The 27,986-nt window shown below is 37.9% G+C and overlaps 1 protein-coding gene and 1 pseudogene across 2 annotated transcripts; one reads left to right on the forward strand and one right to left on the reverse strand.

Annotated features, from left to right (window-relative positions):
• Positions 1-814: 814 nt before the first annotated feature.
• On the forward strand, positions 815-27,986 carry SELENOT (selenoprotein T). Of its 2 annotated transcripts, XR_010155841.1 has the most exons (7): positions 815-1,052; positions 19,935-20,045; positions 20,593-20,719; positions 22,367-22,454; positions 23,450-23,523; positions 24,564-24,717; positions 25,213-27,986. XR_010155841.1 is itself a non-coding variant. In XM_016942156.4 (6 exons), exons 1-5 carry the CDS (start codon positions 916-918, stop codon positions 24,686-24,688), a joined length of 588 nt encoding a protein of 195 aa, XP_016797645.1. In that variant the 5' UTR covers positions 815-915; the 3' UTR covers positions 24,689-24,717; positions 25,213-27,986. The 2 variants fall into 2 exon arrangements, 1 of the variants encoding a protein (XP_016797645.1); XM_016942156.4 differs by lacking the exon at positions 23,450-23,523.
• On the reverse strand, positions 8,794-9,405 carry LOC129143545 (histone deacetylase complex subunit SAP30-like; annotated as a pseudogene).

The following is a 27,986-nucleotide window of genomic DNA, read 5'->3' on the forward strand; positions in this document are numbered from 1 at the left end:
ACATGTGAAACACTGTGGTCAATTTTTTTTCTTTTTAATAATAGTTCTTTTTTAGAAATATGTGCTTAAATAATTGTAAGCCAGGCATAGTTGCCTGTGCCTGTATTCCTAACCACTTGGGAAGCTAAGGCAGGACTGCTTGAGCCCAGGGGTGTGAGGCTGCAGTAAGCTATGATCACGCCACTGCACTCCAGCCTGGGTGACAGTGAGACCGTGTTTAAAAATATATATATACAGATGAAATGATATGATGTCTGAGATTTGCTTCCAAATATGCCTAGGAAGGGAAGAAGTGTTTAGAGATATAGACAAATCAAGATTGTCAAAATGTATAGTAACTGTTAAAGCTTGCTAAGGTAGTTATTCTATTTTTGGATATGTTTGGAATTGTCCAAAGGTCTCCTAAAACTTATGTTTAATATTCTTTCAGGAGAAAGCAATATTGTAAGATCAAAGAAAAGGCCATAACAGGGCACCCAAAAAATTTCAGCATTACCATTCTGAGGGTCAGGAGTCTCCTCCCTTCCATCCGCCAACACTTGAATCAGGGCTATCAAGTAGGTGTTTCCAAGTCTCAGGCAGGTAAATGGATAAATTGCAAAACTGGATGCAGAACTCACATCTGCCTCATACATAGGCCCTGTGACACCCCACCAGCTCCTTTGCTCCCTTTCTGCCTTTCTCATGCGGTCCCAGAGTCTTGCACACTACCAAGATGGTGGTGAGTCAGGACAGTGAAACAAGTCGGCTCTTCACTCCAGGAGTGTGCGCGGGCGCCGGGCCGCGCAGGCGCATTACTGCTCCCCTCCCCCGACCTTGGCTGATCGCGCCTGCGCAGTGGGGAGCAGCTCGCTCCTGGGCTTTGGGCTGGCTGCAGTCTGTCTGAGGGCGGCCGAAGCGGCTGGCTCATTTAAGATGAGGCTTCTGCTGCTTCTCCTAGTGGCGGCGTCTGCGATGGTCCGGAGCGAGGCCTCGGCCAATCTGGGCGGCGTGCCCAGCAAGAGATTAAAGATGCAGTACGCCACGGGGCCGCTGCTCAAGTTCCAGATTTGGTGAGTATGTGCACTGGGCCCCGGCCACCCCGCCGCGCCTCTGCCGGGCGCCATTGGCTACGCGAGGCCCCGGCTTCGCGGCCTAAATGGCCGCATCTTCGCTGGCCTCGTAGAACTGTGCCGGCGCCCTTCCACAGCCAGCCTTCTCGCGGGCCCTTCTTAGCGCGGTCAGGCCGCCCTCCTTTTCCAGGTATAACTGCTCACTTGTTTTTTGCCTCCTAGAACAGTGGGAATGGGGAAGGAGGGCGCGAGAAGGTTAAACGCTGAAAGGCGAAGACTGGGGGACACCTGTTAGTACGGAGGACTGGTTGGCGGCGTCACGCCATAGCCACCCCGGCTGCCTGCGGAGATGGGGATGAGTAGGCGCCGCGTCGGCGGAGGAGCGCCAACCGTTTGTCAGTTCACTTTTTCTGCCCTCTTTTCCGGGGTAATGCCGGGCGGCTTCGCTGCCTGGCTAGATGAAGGTTAATTCGGGTCATTGGAGAGGATCCGGGAGTGACAGACGCCGTTTTTCTCCTGGACTTGCTGGGGGGACTGTTGAGTTTGCGAATGGGGCGTCTGACAGCTGGAGGGGGTGGAAGGAAGGTCTGGGGATGCTGGTTCTGTTTGCCATTTCCAAAGTGTCAGGAAAGGAGCACGTTGTTCTTCTAAACATTGACAGTTCGCTCGCATTCCCTCCTCACCTGCCTCCCAGGAGTTGCCTGCTCTGGCATCTCTTTCTACCTTTCAGTTGTCTTGTGTATGCAGCAGATCTTGGCAGTTTTCGACAGTGTTCTTTAAATGATTTTGTTTTTAACCTAATTGTTAGAAGCAGGGCAATGATGCATTTTATACGGTAAGTGGGGTTGCAGGTGGGGATTGAAAGGCCCTGAAGATGGGGGAAAAAACACCAAAATTGTAAAATTATAGAAATGAGAATCTTACACCTCCAAAGATGACATTTTCTCAGGATAAACTGACCATCCCAGTATAGCCAGATTAGTAAATCATCAGAGTCCTGATACATTGGAATGTTGGTGTTGGACATCATTCATTTAAAACCTTCTTTTAAGAACTTCATGTATTCGTATATTAAAGTTTTGATTTTCTACTTCTCCAACTAGCTTTTTACTTACTCACTGAAGACCAAGCAAATCTTTAAAATAATTTTTAAAAATCGGCTTAAGGTGATGTTTGAGTTAGAAAATAAGATGGTGAGACTTTATTTTTTTGAGTGAAAACTAAAACATTGCAATTTCTCCTGATTAAAAACAAACAAGGCTGGGCTCGCTGGCTCACGCCTGTAATCCCAGCACTTTGGAGGCCGAGGCTAGCGGATCACCCGAGGTCGGGAGTTCGAGACCAGCCTGACCAACATGGGGAAACCCCCATCTCTACTAAAAATACAAAAATTAGCCTGGCGTGGTGGCGCATGCCTGTAATCCCAACTACTTGGGAGGCTGAGGCAGGAGAATCGCTTGAACCCGGGAAGCGGAGGTTGCGGTGAGCCGAGAACGCGCCATTGCACTCCAGCCTGGGCAACAAGAGCGAAACTCCGTCTCAAAAAAAAAAAAAAACCTCCCTGTACAATGTACTATGTTTCTGGAATATATCATCTTCCATGTAATACTGCAAATAGGAGAATGGTTTATCCATTAACTTTTTTCCTTAATTTTTAAATTAGAAGGTGGTAATCATTTTACTAACCTAAAGATTGTTAAGGGTTGTGATACTTACGGACTTAAGTGTTAAAAAATTGAAGTTTTCAAATTATATAATTTTTCTGTATCCTACTTTTATCTCTTGGTTGTATTTTTGCTTTTCCAAAATACCCCTTTTACTTTTGCTTTTTTTGGAACACTTGTCACAATAATTTACCAGGTGTATCTTCCACCAAGGCTGTTCATAGCAAGGTTTTCAAAATGTGTAAACAAACGTAGTGAAGGGCATTCAGTCCTTCAAATTAAACTTTAAAAAAAGTAGTAAGTACTTCAGTTAAACTTTTGATACTTTGTTTTTCTTTGTTTTTAAGTACAGACCTGTCCCAAAAGTCTAATAATTTTCTTTTACAGTCACTCTGAGCATGTTATATAACAAAAATGCTTCCATTTAAAAAATTATTTTTATTTTTATTTTTCTGACACTATCCACCGGAGATAATTTTTTGTTTAATCTGTAGATGGGAAATAACGTTATTAATAAGACCCACCAAATACAGATCAACTTAGCTTGTTGTTTGTTGCTTTTCCCCCCAGAGATTAATCTGTTTATGGTAAAGTGAATATTGGGTTTCTGGTTTTGCTAGAATCTTGTGGACATTAATTTGCAAGTTTGTTTGAGAAAGGACAGGAAGCTAATACATTTGAGGATAAACATGAGAATTTTAAAATTCCATTTGAAGTCAGTATTATAAAATGCAGTTTTTCATTAATTACCACTGCTAACAATCAAAAGAGAACTATTTTACCTTCATTTCCACTGACTTTTTCCCCTTATATTGATCATGAGTATTTTATCAAAAATAACTATACCTCAATATATCACCTGGTAATTGTACCACTTTTGCAATTGTTAGTCAACACAATAGCAACATAGTGCTGAGAGATCAAGCTTGTAGAGTAGCTTAAGACAGAGTTTCCTATTCTCGTTTTTTTTTTTTTCCTTTCTTCCTTTTTTTTTTTTGCTGAGACAGAGTCCCGCTGTGTCACCCAGTTTGGAGTGCAATGGCATGATCACGGAGCCTTGACTTCCTGAGCTCCGATAATCCTCCCACCACAGCCTCCCAAGTAGCTGGGACTGCAGACGCGCACCACCACGCCTGGCTAATTTTCATATTTTTTGTAGAGACCTGGTCTTGCCTTGTTGCCCAGGCTGTGTGTGATACCTGCTGTATGCCAGGAATTAAGCATGCTAAAGATGTGACCATCTCAAGAAGCCTACCAGACTGGCACAGTATTACTTGTGTATCTGAGTCTGTGGTTTATTATGTTGATTGAGCAATATAATTAGATACTTTTGATTATATTGGCTTCATACTTGGAAAAAAATTTATTCTGCTTATTTGGACGTTTAACACTTAACATAGAAAAAGGAAGTTCTCTAATCAGAGCTTAATATTCCATTGTTTTTGAGACAGTGTTGCTTTGTTGCCCAAGCTGGAGTGCAGTGGTGTGATCTCAGCTCACTGCAACCTCTGCCTCCTGGGCTCAAGAGATTCTCATGCCTCAGCCTCCTGAGTAGCTGGGACTGCAGGTGTGCACCACCACGCCTGGCTAATTTTTGTATTTTTAGTAGAGACGGGGTTTCACCATGTTGGCCAGGCTGATTTTGAACTCCTGACCTCAAAGTGACCTACCCACCTTGGCGTCCCAAAGTGCTAGGATTACAGGTTTGAGCCACTGCCCCCGGCTGAAATTCCCTTTTTGTGTTTTCCTTTTATTGATTTTTATAAATTTGTATTGATAGTTACTCTTAGGCATGATGTTTGTCATACATACTTTCTCCGTATATGCGATTTAACATGTAATCAGATCTACAGCATTTAATTAGTTGCAATTTAAAGAGATTATTGGCTACAACCCTTTACAGTTAATATTTACTTGAACATTTGACAACTGAATTGCTGAGAATAGTAGATTAAATGAAATTGAGATTTCAAAACATAAGTAGAATATGGCGGGATTTTCAAAGTTTTGTTAGTTTGAGAATCTACTGCTGTAATTTTAGGACAGCCAACTTCTAAATGTAGTTTTAAGAGGTAAATGAAACAACTGTACCAAAACAGATTTTTATTTAAATTTACAACTACTCAGCCTTGGCTTTCATAGTATGACAGCAAGAAAATAAAGACCTAAGGTTGATTTGGATGTTGATACTCATCAAGATTAGTAGTAAAATGCTGAATTGGAGAAATTGTGAGTTACAGAGATCATGTTGGTTACTGTAGACTTGATATTTGCATATTCAACAGATATTGGAGCACTTACTCTGTGCAGGCACTTTGCTTCCTGCGGAGAATTCAATTCAGTGCTCTCGTGGACTTCACAGGCAAGAGCAGATGCAGACATTAATCCATGGACTGACCACACAGATAAAATTCAATTGGTGTTAAGTGCTGTGAAGAAAGATTATGTGGTGGTATGAGAGATGCCTAGTCGGGATCAGGGAAGGTTTCCATGAGGAAATGAACTTTGAACTGAGATTCGAAGGATAAGATTTATTTGGCGAGAACTTTCCAGGCAATGGGAATAACATGTTCAGTGTACTTATAGTAGGAAAGACCACAGTTTTACCAGAGAAGCCTAAGCCTACTGACCTCAGAGACCTAAAAGAAGGTGCCGTTAAGAGCTTGAGGGTCTGGCAGGCCATGCTTAACAAAGACCGTTTGGTTTCCTTGTGGAAAAGACATTCCAGGAGACAAAGAATTGATGGGAAACCATTTAGGGCGGCTTTTGGAGTTGTCCAGGCAAGAGATAATGGAACTTGGAAAAGTAAGGAGGTGGTAGAAATAGAAAGAGATGTATTTGAGAAATCTTTATGTGGTAAATTTAACAGCTCTTAATGATGAATTGTATGTTTGTGGGGAAAGAGAGGTAGCATGAAGTGAGAGATGTCAAAGATGATTCCTGAGTTCTGTGGTGATGCTATACCATTCACTGGAATGATAATTAAAATAAACAAGTATTATGAATGTTTTTGGTGGGAGGGAAGGAATCCTGATTTTTGAAGACTAAGGACATAGTAGCCAGGGGAAAACCCCCACAAAGAAATTTTTATCTCCAAAATAGCCATGATAACTGGAACTAAGAAACTTAAATTAACAGTTACTTTATTACATCAAACCTAAAATACATAATGGATTGTAAGATGTACCATGATTTTATATGCCATTTAGAAGAAAAAAATACTGCCATTTAAACGGACACACTAATGATTATAAGATAAATCCTGTGGCTTTTTTTGTTTGTTGTTTTTTTTTAATTTATAGAGATGCTACATATAGCCACGTTTAGTGGCTTACACCTGTAAATTCCAGCTACTCAGGAGGCTGAGGTGGGAGGATTGCTTGAGGCCAGGAGTTCAAGACCAGCCTGGGCAACATAGCGAGACTTTGTCTCTAATTTTAAAGAAAGGAAAAGTAGAGATGCTAAATATGGAAAAGTACGCTTATTGGTATCAATGAAATAAAGGAGTAGCAAGAAGTTGGTGTAGATAGCAGGTTAGTAGTAGTAGAGTGTTACCATTAAAAAAATAGCTGTAGCATGTAATTGAACACCTTGCACATAATAGTTGTTTCCACTTAATAATGAATTAAGTACTTAGTTCAAAGCTTTTAGATATAGGTAAACATGACTGAATGATCTTAAAGGTTTTATATCCTTTTACAAAAAATTGAAACATAATTTCCTAACAGTTTGCCATTAAGGCAAATGCTGGACAATTGCGTTGAATATATTATTTAGAAATACCAAGATAACCCCTAAATTTTGATTAGTACAGTTTCTTTCTCTCGCCTGATTGTTCTGCCTAGGACTTCTAGTATTATGTTGAATAGGAGTGGTGAGAGTAGACATCCTTGTTTTGTTCCAGTTCTTAGGGGGAATGCTTTCAACTTTTGCCCATTCAGTATGATATTGGTTATGGGTTTGTCAGAGATGGCTCTTACTATTTTGAGGTATGTTCCTTTGTTTAAGTTGTTGAGGGTAAAACTTAAGTTTTGAATACACTGCGCCATCAGTAACTTTTTGGCCTGGCCTCCGTGCCTCTACAGGTGGGACTATAAACTTCCAGAATTCTCTGTGCTACTGCTAGTCCTTTTCCTGCTGCCCTGAAACTGACACACCCTTGCTACTTATTCTGTTGATGTTTTCTTTTTCTTTTTTTGAGACTGGGTCTCACTCTGTCACCCAGGCTGGAGTGCAGTGGTGCAGTCATTGCTCACTGTAGCCTCGACTGCCGAGGCTCAAGTCATTCTCCCACCTCAGCCTCCCAAGTAGCTGAGATTACAGGCGCGCACTACATGCCTGGCCAATTTTTGTATTTTTTTGTAGAGAGGAGGTTTCACCAAGTTGGCAAAGCTGGTCTTGAACTCCTGGGCTCAAGCAGTCCTGCCTCAGCCTTCCAAAGTGTTGAGATTACAGGCAGGAGCCCCCTTGCCCAGCCTTGGTGTTTTCTTTCTTTTTAACACATCCTCTGTCAGGATATAGAAAGTTGGGAATGGGAGCATGGATAGTATCTTACTTCACTGAAGTTGACCAGCTATTTGGTTCTCCCTTTGGGATGAGCCTTAGATCTGTGAGCTTTCAGATAGGAATTTTCCTGAAGCAGAGTTTAGGTAATTTTTCTTAATCTTGACCTTTCTGTCTACCTTATAATTAACATAATTTTCTCCTAGATTTTGTCATTAGGTTGTTGGTTAAAGTGTCAGTGTTTGGTATGATTTATTTTTGTGATTTCAGAATTTGAGTAGGAATTTGATAGGGGCTATGTACCAAAATTACATTACATTAGAGAATTTCATTAGTTTAATGTTTTAAAAGATAATTTTGGCTGGTAGAAAAAAATGAGGAACAGAGTGAATGATATCAAAGATTCCTAGTAGTTATGTGAATGAAAATGGAACCCAGCTGTTTTACTTATGATTGGTCTCTATTGTCACATTACAGTGCTTACTTTTGAAGGTAGCTTAACTAATTTTGTTATAGTTTGGCATTATGAAACCTAGCATTTGTACCACAAGCAAGACAGTCTTTTCATTAGGTATAAAGGTACCCTTTTCTTTTCATTTTGACAAAGGTGTTCATTTGATAAGTAGTTGTGTCATTAAGCAGAACTACTTATGATTGATTTGATTTGGTTATCTCAGCACTACAAATTCAGGATGGCACTGTGTTTGGTTTTTCTTCAAGTTTGCATCTTAGTAACCAAAAACAGTCTTAATATTTCAATCAGTCTATTAGACTGGGTTCATGTTTCATTATTTTCAGTTTTGCTGGTAGAGAGAAGGAAAGGATAGAATATACATAATTGATGACCTAAGAGAAGTGTGATAGAAAGATACACCAGTGAAATTATTGTTCTTTCTCTTCTTGCTCTTTAATTTGTGTTTGTAATTTGTGCACTGCTTTCTGGGCTTGCTTCTGCATTACCTTATAATTGTTCCCCAGGGTTTGCTGTGTATTTGTCTCTCTGAAATTAGATTGTGAACTCTTTCAGGAAAGGAGACTAAAAAATGTTTTACTAACATTTAAAGTATCCAAATGCTGTTAACATTTTTCTAATAATGGTGATAACCTACCTACATACATGTGTCACTTTTACATGCCTTATCTCTTGAGTACTCTGAGAACTACCTGTGTATTGTAGGTGTCATCCTACTCATTGTACAGGTGTGGATACTGTGACAAAAGCAGGTAAATGGACTTGACCATTGTCTTGTTGGTCAGTGAGAGAGCTGATTTCCTGACTCTGTATTTAATGGTCTTGCCACAGTACTATTGCATCATGAGTCGTGTGTGTGTGTGTGTGTGTGTGTGTGTGTATTTGTTTTTGTTTTCTTTTTTAATAGTAATAACCTTTATTTAAAATAGTTTTTAATTTAGGAAAGCTCATTTTACATGAGTTTCCAACTAATTATTAGAGTCAGAAACAAAGAAAATAAAATCAGAAAATCTTTTGCAGAAAAAATACACAAAGAACATTTCTACATGTGAAAAAGCGGTAAACAGTGTTAACATCCAAGTTTTTAGTCTCAATTCCACATCTAGTGAACACCACTATCAACCTTGAGATCTGATTTGTTCTTGTCATTCTTCACTGATTAGATGAAATATGTTAAGGTGTCTTTTTCACTCACTGGAATAGACCTAAAGTGGCAACCAACTATCTCAACAAGTTGTGCTTTAAGTCCTGGTCTGGTTGGTGGCTTTAAGTGTCTTTTGTATCTCCTAAGTGTATTTACTTGTAATTGGTATAAATCAACCTCTGGGGTATCGAAATCTTGAACAGGTGAATCACCTCCATCATCATCACTCCCTTTTCTCTTCTGTTTCGAATACTCTGAATTAAGTTTTTATGATAATCACATATGTAAAGATGCCTGCGCTCTTATCCAGCTCGATCTTCACCTTCTGGGATATGCTCTTCTGGATCCTCTTGCTGAAGCTGGCGTTGCCTGCTGCCCGACCGCACCGCTCACCATCCTCCGCAGGCTGCACAGTTGCCAGGAGCCCGGCCTGGCCACCCCCAGGGGCCCAGCCGCTGAGACCGCCCCTGCGCCCGGCCCCTTAGCCCCGATTTCCCGGACGAGGCACTGGCGACCACAGCGGCCACTGCGGCTGCCGCCTCCCCACTGCCCAGGCGTGAAGCCGTTCATGTCTCCGAGCTCCGGGGTACCGGCGCTGACAGAAATCCCCACTCTCCTGGCCGCTCCGTCGGCGGCAGTTCACTCTGCACACCAAGTTAGCTGCATGGCAGAACACCAACTGGGCCTGCTGCTGCTGGCGCCGAAACAGTGGACAGTGCCGAGGGCCGGGACGCAGAGTCGAGCGTCTCCTGGAATGGAGACCCAGCTCACTGTCACATGGGGTCTTCAGCTTTTTTTTTTTTTTGAGACAGAATCTCGCTCTGTCACCCAGGCTGGAGTGCGGTGGCGCAATCTTGGCTCACCGTAACCTCCGCCTCGCGGCTCAAGCTATTCTCCTGCCTCAGTCTCCTGAGTAGCTGGGATTACAGGCGCCCGCCACCGCACCCAGCTAATTTTTGTATTTTTAGTAGAGACAGGGTTTCGGCATGTTTATCAGGCTGGTCTCAAACTCCTGACCCTAAGTGATTGGCCCTCCTCGGCGTCCCAAAGTGCTGGGATTACAGGTGTGAGCCACCATGCCCGGCTATATATATATTTTTTAATGTTGGTCATTCTTTCTAATGTTAAGACATATCCTTTGAGGATAATTAGATTTTGGTGTCATGTAATTTGGGTGGTCTCACATAATTTCGTTCATATTCTGGATCTGCCACCTATTAGTTATATGACTAAAACAAGTTAACCTATCTGAGTCTATTTGCTCATTTATAAAGTGGGCATGACAGAACTTCACAGGATTGTCTTGAGGGTTTAATAAGAATATAGCTAGCTAGCTAGTTTGTTCAAGGACATAAGTATCTGATAAATCTTAATGTTTCCCCTGTTGGTGAGTCAGAACAGAAATAAGAGTTGAAACTGCTGGTAAGCCTATTTTATCCATCTTCTTATTTTGCCCATAGTTAAAAAGCCACTTTTGTTATATTCTGCACTAACTTCCAAAGTTCATTTTGTTTTAGCTTTTATTCTTTTAATTAGACATATTTTCTAAAACCAAAAAGTCATGTTTCTGAAGCAGAGTTTTTAAAAGATACTTTATATTTCTCATTAAGATTGTGACTAGACAGAATCCCTCCCCACACACAAACTCCAGCTTATCTATTTTTCAATATCTAAGTTAGAGTTCTTGGCACTATTCACATTTTTACTGTACCTTCTTGAAGATGAAAGAGTCCGAAAGATTTAAAGATTTTTGAGCAGAATTAGACATAAAAAACTGTCATAGTTTGGTGTTGCTATAATAGAATATCACAGACAAGGTAATTTATAAAGAAAAATTTCTTTCTCAGTTCTGGAGGCTGGGAAGTCCACTGTCAAGGTGCTGGCATTTGGTGAGGGCCTTCTTGCTGAGTCAGCTCATGGTGGAAGGTCAAAGAGAGGGCAAGCGAAAGCAGGTGATTGAACTTGCAGCCTCACCTCCCATTAGACCCTGCCTCCCAACAGTGTTGCATTAGGATTATTTTCATCCTATGCTTTTTGTAGGACATATTCAAACCATACATAGCACAACATACTTGTTAAAATTTTAAATCACTGTTAAAGCATGTTTCTTTGTTATATGTGGAAAGCATTGCCTAGTAATAACTTACTAGTCTTAAGGTAGTTTTCTGAAAAAAAATATGAGTGGACGTAGTACAAACATCTTAATACATTTTTTGATTTGTTTCGTGGAGTGTTATGTGATATAAATTGCAGTTGCACAAAAGTGAATAAAGGAAGATAATTGTAAAATCTGATGCAGCAAAGGTTAAATACTTTAGGGACGTTCTCTTCACTAAATTATGCAGAAGATGGGAACTTTTTTTTTTTTTTTTTTTTTTAGAGAAAAAGACCCAGAGATGATTGAGAGGTTCAGGTTAATTAACATGAGGGTGCATTCATCTCATTAGGTTCCCTAAGATTCTCAACACATGGTGTGTTGGCCACTTGATTGATTCACAGGTTTTTTGGAGAGAGGATCTTTGCAAGATAGCTCTTCTGCTCTTGAAGACTGGCAGTAGTTACAGGTAGAGATAGATATGTTACTGGTTTTGTACAAGATGCAAAAGATAAGTGGTAGTGAAGCCACCCTGGCCACAGGAGAAAGCACATGCAGGAGAAAGCACATTCATCAAGAGACAGTACATTTTAGGTTTTTTTTTTTTTTTAATCCAAGGCTTTGGGATCAAGAGAAGGTAAGGTGCTATTGAACAGTTTTGAGTAGTGGCCCCACAGTGCCAGAAAAAGATAAATTGGGCTTATAGACGCTGTTATAATAAACATTATAAAATGAAAATGCTAACAAGTACAAAGAAAATAGATACATAAAACTTTTATTCAAGTTAGCTGGCTATTCTGTTGGAGATTCTTAGGAGCTGTGAATGGAGGCAGGTAGGGGATGACTAGTGAGAGGAAGCTCAAGTGAGGCACATCCTTCCTATTAGTAATTCTTAGAAGCTACAGATTAGCTTGTCAGATTTAAAATGTTAGTCAAAATAAATATACCTGAGGTTTCTTGATTGGAAAAGCAGGTCAGATGTGACTAGAAATGGAGGTGGGTTTTTTTTTTTTTTTTTTAATGGAGGATTTTAGAAGGCAATAGTGTAGAATTTAGAGCTAGAAAGGATCTTACACATGAAAATACGAAAAGTAGACTTTGTAGGTTTATCTAAGATTTTTATTTAGTGACAGAGCTAGAACTAGGATCCGGGGTTTCTCTTTCATGGTTAGTTCAGCTAGGAAGAATATTTAAAGAAGCCAGGGTAATTAAGATGAACCTTGATAGGTATAGGAAAGAGGTAAGAGAACAAAAATCCAGTAGGTAAGAAGATGGAAGAACTTTAAAATCATTTTTGTAAGAAATAGATATTATTTATTTAGAATTTATGAGATGTTTCACAGAGGGCTTGAAGTGGGAAAATAATTGAAATTATATAGACCATATAAATACTTCTATAAAACATTTGTTAAAATTGATTCTATAATTCATTGTCATTTTATTTATTTATTTATTATTTTTTATTATTATACTTTAAGTTTTAGGGTACATGTGCACACTGTGCAGGTTAGTTACATACGTATACATGTGCCATGCTGGTGTACTGCACCCACTAACTCGTCATCTAGCATTAGGTATATCTCCCAATGCTATCCATCCCCCCTCCCACCACCCCACAACGGTCCCCAGAGTGTGATGTTCCCCTTCCTGTGTCCATGTGATCTCATTGTTCAATTCCCACCTATGAGTGAGAATATGCGGTGTTTGGTTTTTTGTTCTTGCGATAGTTTACTGAGAATGATGGTTTCCAATTTCATCCATGACCCTACAAAGGACATGAACGCATCATTTTTTATGGCTGCATAGTATTCCATGGTGTATATGTGCCACATTTTCTTACTCCAGTCTATCATTGTTGGACATTTGGGTTGATTCCAAGTCTTTGCTATTGTGAATAATGCCGCAATAAACATACGTGTGCATGTGTCTTTATAGCAGCATGATTTATAGTCCTTTGGGTATATACCCAGTAATGGGATGGCTGGGTCAAATGGTATTTCTAGTTCTAGATCCCTGAGGAATCGCCACACTGACTTCCACAATGGTTGAACTAGTTAACAGTCCCACCAACAGTGTAAAAGTGTTCCTATTTCTCCACATCCTCTCCAGCACCTGTTGTTTCAGATTTCCTATACACCAACAACAGACAAACAGAGAGCCAAATCATGAGTGAACTCCCATTCACAATTACTTCAAAGAGAATAAAATACCTAGGAATCCAACTTACAAGGGATGTGAAGGACCTCTTCAAGGAGAACTACAAACCACTGCTCAAGGAAATAAAAGAGGATACAAACAAATGGAAGAACATTCCATGCTCATGGGTAGGAAGAATAAATATCGTGAAAATGGCCATACTGCCCAAGGTAATTTATAGGTTCAATGCCATCCCCATCAAGCTACCAATGACTTTCTTCACAGAATTGGAAAAAACTACTTTAAAGTTCATATGGAACCAAAAAAGAGCCCGCATCACCAAGTCAATCCTAAGCCAAAAGAACAAAGCTGGAGGCATCACACTACCTGACTTCAAACTATACTACAAGGCTACAGTAACCAAAACAGCATGGTACTGGTACCAAAACAGAGATATAGATCAATGGAACAGAACAGAGCCCTCAGAAATGATGCCGCATATCTACAACTATCTGATCTTTGACAAACCTGAGAAAAACAAGCAATGGGGAAAGGATTCCCTATTTAATAAATGGTGCTGGGAAAACTGGCTAGTCATATGTAGAAAGCTGAAACTGGATCCCTTCCTTACACCTTATACAAAAATCAATTCAAGATGGATTAAAGACTTAAACGTTAGACCTAAAACCATAAAAACCCTAGAAGAAAACCTAGGCATTACCATTCAGGACATAGGCATGGGCAAGGACTTCATGTCTAAAACACCAAAAGCAATGGCAACAAAAGACAAAATTGACAAATGGGATCTAATTAAACTAAAGAGCTTCTGCACAGCAAAAGAAACTACCATCAGAGTGAACAGGCAACCTACAAAATGGGAGAAAATTTTTGCAACCTACTCATCTGACAAAGGGCTAATATCCAGAATCTACAATGAACTCAAACAAATTTACAAGAAAAAAACAAACAACCCCATCAAAAAGTGGGCGAAGGACATGAACAGACACTTCTCAAAAGAAGACATTTATGCAGCCAAAAAACTCATGAAAAAATGCTTACCATCACTGGCCATCAGAGAAATGCAAATCAAAACCACAATGAGATACCATCTCACACCAGTTAGAATGGCAGTCATTAAAAAGTCAGAAATTCATTGTCATTTAAATAAAGTGGGCCTGTGTCAATATTAATCAAGTGCTATTTGAATGTCTACTTTCAAGTAGCTGGGACTACAGGTGCATGCCACCATGCCCAGCTAATTTTTGTATTTCTTGTAGAGACGAGGTTTTACCGTGTTACTCAGGCTGGTTTCAAACTCCTGAGCTCAAGCAATACACCTCCTGCCTTGGCCTCCCAAAGTGCTGGGATTACAGGCGTAAGCCACTGCACCCAGCCAAAGTGAGAAATGGTTTTACACAGGTGAATACTATGATGGAATCTACACTCAGGCAGCTGAACTGATTGGAGGAAGGATAGGTAGAAAGCAGCATACCAATTATTATAATAGTTGAAAGGCAGCTATGGGCATGTGGTGGTAAGCCCAGTTGTAATAGAAAAAGCAAATAACAGCTGAGTTGGAGGACTGTTTTAAGAGAAGCAGGCTGGATATGTAAGGAAAATTATATTCAGAGTGCATTTGTTTCAGTCTGTGTTCCTTTTTTTCTCATCTCTTGCCAACCTGTGTTTCTTATAACTAGTCTTAAATCTTTTCTCTTATTTAGTAATGATGGAAATGCTAAAAAAAATTTTTTGTTTTAACAAATTGAGGAAAGGCATGGTAACTCATGCCTATAATCCTAGCACTTTGGGAGGCCGAAGCGGGAGGATCACTTGACGCCAGGAGTTTGAAACCACCCTGGGCAACATAGTGAGATCTCATCTCAACAAAAAATTTAAAAATAGCTGGGCATGGTGGCACATGCCTATAGTACCAGTTACTGAGGAGACTGAGGCAGAAGGATTGCTTATTTCCTGTTTATCTTGTACTTTTACCTGTTGGTTGTAGATTGATTTCAGGTGACATTTGAATAAACCCAATAAAGAAGCCAGGACCCTCCACATCTTAGAAGCCACGTTAGGCTCATTTTGTGTGTATTTCTACACTGGTAGACACTGTAATGCTCTAAGAGTGCTGCAGCTGTAAGAGAAATCACCTGGTCTCATATAATATAGTTCCTTAACCTGATAAGCTACTACTTGTGTAGTGTTGTTTATGCAACTTAAAAAAAAAAAAAAACTGAGCACGCTTTTTATCTTCATTCAAAGTGTTTGCAACTGGTTTGGTTTGGTGTGGTGTGGTGTGGTGTGGTGTGATGTGGTGTGATGTGTGGTGTGGTGTGGTGTGGTGTGGTGTGGTGTGGTTTGGTTTTTGACAGTCTCACTGTCTCCCAGGCTGGAGTGCTGGAGTGCAGGAGTGCAGTGGTGCGGTATTGGCTCACTGCATCCCCCGCCTCCTGGGTTGAAGTGATTCTCATGCCTCAGCCTCCCAAGTAGCTGGGACTACAGGCACGCGCCACCATGCCCTGCTAATTTTTATATTTTTAGTAGAGACAGAGTTTCACCATGTTGGCCACTCAAACTCCTGACCTCAGGTGATCCACCTGCCTCAGCCTCCCAAAGTGCTAGGATTACAGCACTGCACTGGCCGATAGTCACTTTTTAAAATCCCAGTTCTTCATTTCTAGAGAAGGAACTCTGTTTGGATCTTCTTGTTACAGGTTTGTATTTCTGGAACATCAGCTATGACAAGGAATTAGGCCTCGTTGTGTAAATGGGACCCAATGCTATGCGTGGATGGCTATTGTGAATCAAACGAGAGAGTGAATTGGAGAGATTGTGAAAATAGAAAACCACAAACAAGTATTTATTTTGTAACAATAAATATCTGAGATCTTGTTCATGTTGTCTTTTAATGAGGATGCGAGAGATTGGGGTTTATGATGGGCCTAGGTTTGATATAAGTAGGCATTTGACTCCAATTAGCAGCAAATGTAATAGAGAAGGTGAAAGTGGAATAGTTGGCACTATGAATTAGGACACTGAACACATACTGCTCTGTCATCCAGGCTGGAATGCAGTAGTGTGATCTCGGCTCTCTGTAGCCTTGACTTCTTAGACTCAAATGATCCTCCCACCTCAGCCTCCCGAGTAGCTGGTACTTCAGATATGTGGTACCATACCTGGCTAATTTTTTCTTTTTTTTGTAGAGATGGAGTCTCACTGTATTGCCTAGGCTGGTCTTGAACTCCTGGGATCAAGTGAACCTCCTGCCTCAGCCTCCCAAAGTGCTGGGATTACAGATGTGAGCCACGATGCCCAGCCTATGATAGACTTTAAAAAGCACAAAACCAATTTGAAATAGCATGGACAAGAGATTTTGCTGTATTTTCGAAATTTCCTTTCTGTTCTGCATAGATCATCTAATATGTAAGCAAGATCTTCTTTTAGAAAAGTACTGTTTCCAAAATATTTTAAATCAAGCAATTGCAACAGTTGATTCCGTATAGTAAGGTATATCTGTGTTACTAGAAAGGGATTTGCAAAGTGATAGCACTTAAACTTAAGATTTCTTAGCCGGGTGTGGTGATGGGCGCCTGTAGTCCCAGCTGCTGGGGAAGCTGAGGCAGGAGAATGGCGTGAACCCGGGAGGCGGAGCTTGCAGTGAGCCGAGATCGCGCCACTGCACTCCAGCCTGGGCGACAGAGCGAGACTCCGTCTCAAAAAAAAAAAAAAAAAAGATTTCTTTTTGGCTAGGCATGGTGGCTCACGCCTGTAATCCCAGCACTTTGGGAAGCCGAGGCGGGTGGATCATGAGGTCAGGAATTCGAGACCAGCCTCGCCAACATGGTGAAACCCCATCTCTACTAAAAATACAAAAAAAAATTAGCTGGGCACGGTGGCGGGCGCCTGTAATCCCAGCTATTCAGGAGACTGAGGCAGGTGAATCGCTTGAATGCGGGAGGCGGAGTTTGCAGTGAGCCGAGATCGCGCCACTGCACGCTAGCCTGGGCAACAGAGTGAGACTGTCTCAAAAAAAAGAAAGATTTCTTTTCAGGAGTTAGGTTTAATTCCTGAGGACATTTAGTCCGGAGCAGAAGGATAGGCAGCTGATGCAGCATTTTTAGTGTGTTCATATACTTATTTGGAGGTGTACTGAGAGAGGCAGTTTTAACTCATTGACCCAAAAAGAGTGGAATAATTTGAAAGAAATGGGTGAGATGGTAGAGGTGATGGTTACTAGCTCTTTACCATGTATACCTTTAACATTTGTCCACCTTGGTATGTTACATTTTGGAAGACATCTGTTAGCAGTAGTGATTGCTGCTTCACAACAGAAAAATTATTTTAGGGAAAGCAATTATATAGGAAAAAGGGTTCCTTGGTTTTCACAAGTCTGGAAGCAAATATAAGGAGGAATATGCATAAGTAAACTTGTCTAAAAGTATGATGTGGCTATCTTATAAACTGCTTTATTTTTCAGAAGTAAGGAAAGTTCAGTTTTAAAGTCCTTTTTGGAATCAGATTATTAGCTAAATTCTATTTGGAGTTTCACACAAAGGTCTAAGACTTAACTGAAGATTTAGGGCCTGATGAACCAAGTAGATTTATGCTTCTAAACACATTAGCCAGAAAAGTGGGTAACTATAGGGGGAATCTGACTGTTAGTTCAGCCTGCGCATATGCACATCTCTAGTTGAGTCTCTTAGGGTTTCCCTTAAGGGACTTCTTGGGGCTCATAAGCTTGGTCTTCTCAGAAGAATCTCTATATCTTCATCATGGAAAAACCCAGGAGGCCAATTGTATAGGTACCCGATGGTGGCATTGTGGACAAAGGGAACTTACTTCCTGGACATATGAAGGATAGCTCTTGAATCATCTAATTGTTAAATTTGGGGTCTAGTGGAAAGGGCCTAGGACCCCAAATCACAAAGACTGTGTTCTGGTCCCATCCCTGGCACTCAGTGAGGACAGGACCGTATCTGTGTTACCACTAAATACTCACTGCCTACTACAGTGCTTACCATGTAATAAATAGGCATTCAGTAAATATTTGAGTGAGTGAAATAATACATTGGATGCATAACTTCGGAAAAGTCACGTTATCTCTCTGGGTTTCATTTTTCCCCCGTTCATCTATAAAATACAAGTTTTGACTAACCAAGTCTCTAGTTCTCAAATTACTGCATTAAAAGTTAGAAAGATACAATTATTTTAGATAATCAACTCCATTGTAAACACCAGTGCAAACTTGGGCATTGATATCAGGTGGCATTTCTTGGTTTTAAGGTAGTTAGGCTTATAGGTTATCTAGATTATTTTTGTAAAACAAAAGCAATATTAAACATTTTTTTATATTTGCCTTTGCTTTTTTGGTATAAAGAAAAGATTAATACATTTTTTTGCAGAGAAAGCAATTGTGGCAGAATATTAATATATGATGAATCTAGATGAAGTGTTTATGTAAGATCTTTATACTAATATTACAACTTTTCTGTAAATTTGAAATTATATTAAATTAGTAATTTGAACTCAGAAAAGCCCAGCATGTAGTGAGAAAGAATAAAAAGTACAACAATGGTAATAATAAAACATTAGGTGGATGTTAAGGATAGTATTTGGAGATTCATAAGTTCACTTAAGTATAGAGATTTGTATCTCTTTGCGAAATATTTAGACTTGTAAGGGACATTCATTCTAAATGTAAAGGAAATATTCACTGTAAAGAAAGACTGGTGAATTTCTCACTTACCGTTCCCTCACACCCCCCCAAAAAAACACAGGTTTTCTTAAATTGAGATCTACTAACATTTTTTACCATTTTACCGTGTCAGATAGAAACTCCATGCTGTTCCTTTGGCTTGGTAGTAGTGGTTATCATTTTTTTTTTCCTTGATTGACAAAGCTGGCACCTCAGATTTTACTGTAACTTAATTCTGACCCTGCTTCCTCTGTACCAAGTGGTACCTTATGATATTATCTGTTCCTTAACTTAGAATTTAGTGAACTTTAGTGTTTAACAATATTACCTGAATTTGTAAGTTCTTCTGTTGATATAAATGTACCATCTTCTTTTTTATCTCATATGCACTCTGGTGGCATATTTCCTTTTTTTTTTTTTTTTTTTGCTGGGGCAACATCTATCTGAAAGTGAGTTGCTTAGAGACTTTAGAGACTTTAATCTCCAGAGTAATTATAAGGATTTTCTGTCCATATTATTGAAAATTATGTTCCCAGTCTTCGTTTTCCTTGGCAAAGTAGTATCAAATTTTAGAGTTAAAAGGGTTCTAAGTTCCTTTTCTTGTGCTTGGGCAAACAAGTTTGCCTGGTTAAGGGCAGAATGGGAATAAGAACCAGAGTTTCATTCTCTCATGCCTTGATTTTTTTTTTTTGTTTGTTTTTTGTTTTTAAAGTCTTGTGTCCCAAATTTGAAAGTCTGTAGTTCAGATGAATAAGAATTGTTTTCATTTCACTGTTTATACAAGTAATTGATACTCCCCCAAAAAGGCCAAATCTGTGTGAGAGCTCAAAGTATGCTGAATGTGAATAGGTATTTGCTGTTGTCCAACAGTAACCCAAATCTATAAAGTTTAATGTTCTTTTTTTTTTTAAAACTTAAAAAAATCAGGCCGCATTACTGGCATATATAAAGTTTAATGTCTTAATGGAAGGATTTGAGGGGGTGGTAACTGAAATATGTGAAATGTATTTAAAAAACTCAATGTATTTGTCATCCTGGTTCAATTATTATGAATTTGTGACTGATTTTGAGAAAAATTTGTAATCTTGATAATTTTTAGGCTTTAACTAACTACAAAATAAATCTAGATATATGCTAAATGACTTAATGGAAACACTTATTTTTCTGCAGTGTTTCCTGAGGTTATAGGCGGGTGTTTGAGGAGTACATGCGGGTTATTAGCCAGCGGTACCCAGACATCCGCATTGAAGGAGAGAATTACCTCCCTCAACCAATATATAGGTAAGAAATTTTAATAACTTAAAAGGAAAACAATGTATTTGACTTTATAAGTGTTTGTGAATTGGTTTAATTAGCTATCCTTAGTTATTGTAATTACTTAGTTGGTTATAATAATATACAGAGAATGCTGTTTTATATATAACAAGTTTATTTGACCCAATATAGAAGGCTTTTTCTGTAAGAAGGAAGAGGGTCGTTTCAGAGATGGCAACCCTTCTAAAGATGTGTTTTCATATGTATTTTTAATTGTGGAAATAGAATAACAATCCTAAATTTTTATAGAAAGTGGTATTAAATTCTGTATTTCATAAAATAATAGTATTTTTAAAGACCAATTCTGTATAAATTTGTAGGTTAATTTTTCAGGTGATTTTAAATATATTAAACATTTTTGTTTTAAAACTGCACAATAAACTTTAATTGCTTTTTCTATAAGTAACTTTTAGATTTGGTGTCTAGAAAATCTTTACATACACTTGAATTACTAAATTTTAAAGTAGATTGGAAATTGTGGCTTCTGATGATTTTCTTTCTTTTCTTTTGATAGACACATAGCATCTTTCCTGTCAGTCTTCAAACTAGTATTAATAGGCTTAATAATTGTTGGCAAGGATCCTTTTGCTTTCTTTGGCATGCAAGCTCCTAGCATCTGGCAGTGGGGCCAAGAAAATAAGGTATGTAACTTAATAGCTTTGGTAACTGTAGGTTTTTATGTTATCAGTGAAATATTCTAATAGATTTTCTTATTTTGAATACTTGTTATTGATTCACCTGTTAACATGTATTATTTTAATTTATACCAGTTTTATCTCTGGGGAAGTCACTTAGCCTCCCTTCACCTTCATTTCCATATTGATATATTAAGAATGATTAGGTCTTAACCTTTTTATTTTGGGGGGATAGGGAGGTGTTAGTTTAGTATAACCTGGGCACAAAATAATTTGTTATCTGATTTTGATTATATTACTTAGGTCAAACCATATCCAGCAAAACATAATATATACATAATGCAGGCCTTTTAAACGAATTAATGTCATATTAGTGGGTTGATTCACATTAAAAAGGGGATTCCCATTAACTTGTTCTTATCAAAACTCTCTCTTTTTAAATTATTTGTCCTTTGCCTCTTTTGTTTATGGATCTGTTTGACTAATTGCCTGAAAGAAACAATATAAATATACTTAAGAACTTTGTGCTGTTTCTCTTTTCCTTTTGTAGGGTCTTGTTGCCACATACATTCTTTCTAGATTACTCTGATTTTAACTTATTTTACTTTTAAGTAAAATATTTTAATATTTTAATATTAAAAATGATTTTAATCATTGTTTCTGGAGGGCTTACTGTCCTGTCTAAAATGGGTCTAATTTTTATTTTTCTCATGGATTAGATTTTTCTAGGCTTCCTTTTATGAAGTCTTCCTTTTTGGAGTCTTCTATCTGATCTTGTCCTTTAATTCTAGGCTGAATACCTTTAGCAGACTCCTGCATAGCTGTGCTTCTTTTTCTTTGGGAACCATTTCTTTCCAGTAACAGGCAGGACTTCTTAATATAAATATCTTCAAGTGGTATCTCTAATTGAAATATATCTCTACCCTGTAGGTTTTATGACATTTCCTTGTGTATTGTTCCCATGAAAATAGACTTAACATTCCCAAATTGTAGAGTAATTCCTATAAAAACAAACCCCACCTAGCTCCTGTGGGGCAGTAGGGAAAACTCTCTCTCATCTGCTGTGAACATTTGATTTATTTTTCTGAAACAGCTTGCTGTGCATTGGCATTCTCACTGCATCCTACTTTTAGTCCTGTGATTTTGTTAAAGTAAAATTTTCTGTCCAACAAGAAACACTTAGCCGCTTTTGGGAGAGAGTATAGATTTGCCTTTGAAAGGTGAATGAATGTACTTTAATATGCCTATGCTTTCTAACCTACTTCTTTCTTAGTTTGACTTAAAATGATTTGTTTGAAACATATACAGGTTGTATTGAATATTATATGGAGTTACTAATTTTGCATCACAAGTCTCTTATGAATTCATATATTATAAAAATGGTAAAGTGAACTCTTATGCTTGTATTCTTTTGTTTAACTTATTAAGACTATTATGAAATCTCTCAAATTCTGTGTACATTATGAATATCATCTATAAGTGCTTCAGCATGTATGGAGCTGCAAATTAATATTGGTTTACTTTTGCTCTATGTATGTTATCTGAACATATGGAATAGCAGTAATAGTTTTTATGGGAACTTTTAAAGTAGATTAAAAAGAGCATTTACCAAAAATGACTTTGCCTGTTGTGCTTAATTATATTTTCTTTTAGGTTTATGCATGTATGATGGTTTTCTTCTTGAGCAACATGATTGAGAACCAGTGTATGTCAACAGGTGCATTTGAGATAACTTTAAATGGTAGGTTCTGAATAGTTTGCATTTTGTGATTGATTTTAAATGATTTATAATGAGTATCAAGCTTTTATCTTTTATAATAAGATAAACTTCTTTAGTGTTTGTATAAAAGTAAGTTTATTTGAAAGAAATTGAAAATTCAGGAGATAGAAGAATTTAGAAAATTTTAACTTTTTTTTTTTTAATTTGCTCCCTCAACTTAATCTCTTTACCTCTGCTTGAACTTCACACCTTCGAATTCCTTGAGGAGTTGGCCCTATTCTTATATCAGATTGTCTCTGTGAACTTTATCTACTCCCATGGCTTTAAAATAACATCTGTATGATGATCCCTGAATGTATATCTCTCGATCTCTCTCCTAAAATGCTATGCTGAAGAATCTTAAACATAACCTACTCTAAAATAAACTCTTGCTTACTTCTCCTTCCTATAATGTCTGTAAACTCTTTTGCTCCTCCTTTGACATTTCTCATTTATTTAATGATACCATCATTTGTCTACTCAGTTGCCCATGCCAGAAACCTACGATAATATCACCGTCTTCCCTAGTCCCCCTATTTAATGGATTACCAAGTCTTCTCAGTTCCACCTCCTAAATTTCAAAAATCTACCTTCTGTTCATCTTAACTGCCACCACCCTAGTCCAGGACACAATTAACTTGTTACCCTCTTCTGCATTCTCTAAACCAAGGGTTGGCAAATACGGCCTATGAGCTAATAATGTTTTTTACACTTTTTGGTTAAAAAAAAAAGAAACTAATGTTTTATGACACATGGAAACTATATGAAATTCCAACTTCTGTGCTTATAACTAAAGTTTTGCTTTGCATCAATGAAAAATTTGTAGAAATTTATCTTTATATTATATAAGTACCTACATAATGTTCTTGATTTTTATCTCTTGGTCCATAAAGTGTAAAATATTTACCATCTGCCTTCTTACAGAAAAATTGACCAATATCTGTTCTAAACAATAACTTTTTTTTTTTTTTTTTGAGACGGAGTCTCGCTGTGTCACCCAGGCTGGAGTGCCGTGGCGCGATCTCGATTCACTGCAAGCTCCGCCTCCCAGGTTCACGCCATTCTCCTGCCTCAGCCTCCTGCGTAGCTGGGACTACAGGCGCCTGCCACCACGCCTGGCTAATTTTTTGTATTTTTAGTAGAGACGGAGTTTCACCCTGTTAGCCAGGATGGTCTTGATCTCCTGACCTTGTGATCCGCCCGCCTCCGCCTCCCAAAGTGCTGGAATTACAGGCGTGAGCCACCTCGCCCAGCCTAAACAATAACTTTTTTAATGCAAATTTTATCTTGCTGCTTGAGTGTTCCCAATTCATTAAATGACTTGACTTTGTTCTCAAGATAAAGCCCAGAACATTTAATCTGGCCAAAAGGCTCTGCATGATCTAGTTCAGTGGTTAGCAAGCTGTGGTCCTATGGACCATATCCTCTGCTGCTTGTTTTGTAAGTAAAGCTTTATTAGAACACAACCATGTCCATTTGTTTGTGTATTGTTACAGCTGCATTTAGGCTACAAGAGTTGAATAGCTGTGGCAGAGACTATGTATCTTCCCTAGCCCAAAATGTTTACTTTCTGTCCCTTTACAGTTTATTGACCCCAGTCTAATCCTTTCCACCTTCCCATCCTCCCTTATATCACTCCTCTTCTATATTTCCCTCAGCTATGCTGATTTTCTCTTATTTTCACGTGCCAAGCTACTTTCTGGTCTTTACATTTCTGTTCTCTCCCTCAAAGGTTTTCTACTCTCATGAATCCCCACTCTGTCTTGGTAATTTTTCTTTATCTTTTAGATCTCAATTTAAATGATACTATTTCTCTGACTAGACAGGGAGAGCCTTGTGTATATGTCCCTCCTAGTACAGTAGTGCCTTTTAGTTTTAGTTCTAAGTACACAATTGTAATTTTGTAGCCATTTGTGTAGTTCTTTTGACATTTCCCCTACTGGAATGTAAAGTCCCTGAGAGCAAGCAGTGTACTTTTTTGCCTACTTTTGTATCCCAGTTGTGTACATAGATGATAAATATTAGTGGGATGAATGCATATTATAAAATCATCTTTAATTTTTTGGGGGGCGGTGCCATTTATTTTTATAGATGTACCTGTGTGGTCTAAGCTGGAATCTGGTCACCTTCCATCCATGCAACAACTTGTTCAAATTCTTGACAATGAAATGAAGCTCAATGTGCATATGGATTCAATCCCACACCATCGATCATAGCACCACCTATCAGCACTGAAAACTCTTTTGTAAGTTGTTTAAAATATAGCTAATGTATAGGTTTCTGTTGATTCTTATGACTCAGCAAGTTAGTAAATATTACATGTATTATCACTTGAGTTTCCAATTTAAGATTAAACAGAGGGATGTATTCTTCATTAAAATGTTGAAGTGTATGAAGAGAGTTCGGCCCTGCCAAAATAAAGTCAGGTTGTTAGTAATTTTATCTTCAAGGCTTAATGATTGGGTCTGTAACCTTATTTTCTTTACTCTAAATTCCTAATGGCCAGAGTTGATATATTATGCTAGAGGTGTGTATACTTCCTGTCCTTACCTTCAAGTAATTAGTTCCTGGGAGTATGCAAATTCTTTGAACATACTCAAGATAAAAAATTTATAGGCAAATGTGTGAACACAGAGAGGTATTAGTTAACTTTTTCTTTGTGATCAATGAATTCACTTTCTAAAGAGTTTTTATGAGTGATTTTTGCAATAAAATATTCTTTTTTCTGTATATCTTTCAGGCATTAAGGGATCATTTCAAGAGCAGCGTGACTGACATTATGAAGGCCTGTACTGAAGACAGCAAGCTGTTAGTACAGACCAGATGCTTTCTTGGCAGGCTCGTTGTACCTCTTGGAAAACCTCAATGCAAGATAGTGTTTCAGTGCTGGCATATTTTGGAATTCTGCACATTCATGGAGTGCAATAATACTGTATAGCTTTCCCCACCTCCCGCAAAATCACCCAGTTAATGTGTGTGTGTTTTTTTTTTTTAAGGTAAACATTACTACTTGTAACTTTTTTTCTTAGTCATATTTGAAAAAGTAGAAAATTGAGTTACAATTTGATTTTTTTTCCAAAGATGTCTGTTAAATCTGTTGTGCTTTTATATGAATATTTGTTTTTTATAGTTTAAAATTGATCCTTTGGGAATCCAGTTGAAGTTCCCAAATACTTTATAAGAGTTTATCAGACATCTCTAATTTGGCCATGTCCAGTTTATACAGTTTACAAAATATAGCAGATGCAAGATTATGGGGGAAATCCTATATTCAGAGTACTCTACAAATTTTTGTGTATGTGTGTATGTGCGTGTGATTACCAGAGAACTACTAAAAAAACCAACTGCTTTTTAAATCCTGTTGTGTAGTTAAAGTGTCATGCCTTGACCAATCTAATGAATTGATTAATTAACTGGGCCTTTATACTTAACTAAATAAAAAACTAAGCAGATATGAGTTAAATTTAAAAGTTTCAATTTATTGCTCAATGTACCTGTTAACATTATATTTAACAATTGCTTAAATTTTTGTTTTTGATTTATGGATAATTTCTTAAGAGTACACACTTTAGATACACAAATAATCGTTCATTTACCATCTTTAGGATCATTGAAACTCATCTCACTAAAGAAAGTTCACTTGAACCTCTTTATAGCATTGATACTAGGTGAACAGAAATTACCTAATAATTTGTCTAACATCGTATATCAGAATTTTATTGTATATGATGAACAAAACTTAAAATTTTTTAAATTTAATTTTTAAATACTGTTTCAGAGTTCTAAAAAGGCAGTTTTTAAAAAAACTTAAGTTGATAAAAACTGTAAGAATAATTTAGCAGAAATAGAACCAGAATGTAGAAGAGTAGTCATGTAACAGCAGTAATAACATACTTCAGCTTCCATATAGGAATAGAAGTGGTAGAGCCAAAAGTGATTTAGGAAAAAGTTATAAGGTACAGGTTGAGTATCCCTTTTCCAAAAATGCTTGGGACAAGAAGTATTTCAGATTTCATAATTTTTTTCAAAGTTTGGAATATTTGCATTATACTTACCAGTTGGGCATCCCAAATCTGAAATCTGAAATGTTCCATGAGCATTTCCTTTGAGTGTCATGTTGGCACTCAAAAAGGTTCAACATTGAGTCCACTTAACACTTAGGTGTTAGAAGACCTAACTTTCTGTAACAATTAACCTTATACTTTGTTTGTCATCGAATATTTGTTGAATGCATGTCAGGTAATGGTCTTGATTGTGATAGCTTCAAGGTGGAACATACTGTAATCTCCAGATGCTAGGAAGTTAGTCTAATAATTCACTGCAGAAAATTGATTAAGTGGCTGTCCTTTTAATTAAGAGTGTGGAGTCATAAACTTAAGTTCTTCATATAGTGACAGGAGTCCTTAGAGATCGTTATTCAAGTTCCTTAGAAATTGTTATTTAGGTATAATATCATCTTGTCTTTGACTAGAGCTTGAAACCTTGTTATCTGATTGTGTACCACTCCAAATTCCCTGCCTTCTGCAAGTTGAATGTCTTGCTGAATGTGTCTAGGGGTTCATCTTCAGTAATCGACATTCCACTAGTGCCATAGTTAACTTCGTGACATGTAATCATTCAAAACTTGAGCCTTGGATGTTCCTGTGGACCTGACAGTTAAAAATATAAAGAACCTAGGATTCAATTCCAACTTTCTCTGTTTGCCTTGGGTTGAATAACTTATCTTTTGGAGAACAGCTTTAAGTGGCTTAGACACTGATAAAATTCAGCTGTGTTGTTGACGCTCATCTCTTTTGTCTTATGCTTAGCCATATTTAAATCTTGAATTTAATAGAGTCTAGTGAAAAAAATGAGTGGGAAGAATGAATATAAAAGTAATAATATAAGGAAAAAGGGAAAGTAAACTATTTAGAATGTAGTTTTGTTATATTCCCAGCATTTCAATATTTATTAGTTACTTGTAAATTACTGTGGCTGTGTAGTTTATAAATGTCTGTGCACTATATTAATTAGAAGACCATAGAACATGCCAGCAGGTTGGCTAATGCTATGGGGGTTTTTACCACAGTTGCCATTGTGGAAGAAATTATTTGGTACATTAATAAAAAAAGTTGGTAAAACATGGTTTTATACCTCAGTGTATAAGATGTGCAAGACAAATATGCTTATTTCCTTTTCTAGAATATAAGTGATATTATTTGCTTATGACACTAACACTATTAATGACAGGAGTCAATCAGCCTTTACAGCTATCAAAATATAATGAGATCCCAATGATGATTCTTTTTTACTTTGAATGTTAATTAGTTTGGGACTTTGATTGGCTGGCAAACATTTTATCATTGTCAGAATTTAATTTAGATTTCAAAAATAGCTTACAGGATTTTAAACATGGTGTGGTATTCTAAAGCCTTTTTTTAAAAAAAGAGATCTTTTTGAGAGAATCAAATGAGGATTGTAAAGTTTGGGGACTTACCTCTGTAGCATTGTGAAAATAAACTTTGATTAAGCTGA

Source organism: Pan troglodytes, chromosome 2 (genome assembly GCF_028858775.2).
Source record: "Pan troglodytes isolate AG18354 chromosome 2, NHGRI_mPanTro3-v2.0_pri, whole genome shotgun sequence".
NCBI lineage: Eukaryota > Metazoa > Chordata > Mammalia > Primates > Hominidae > Pan > Pan troglodytes.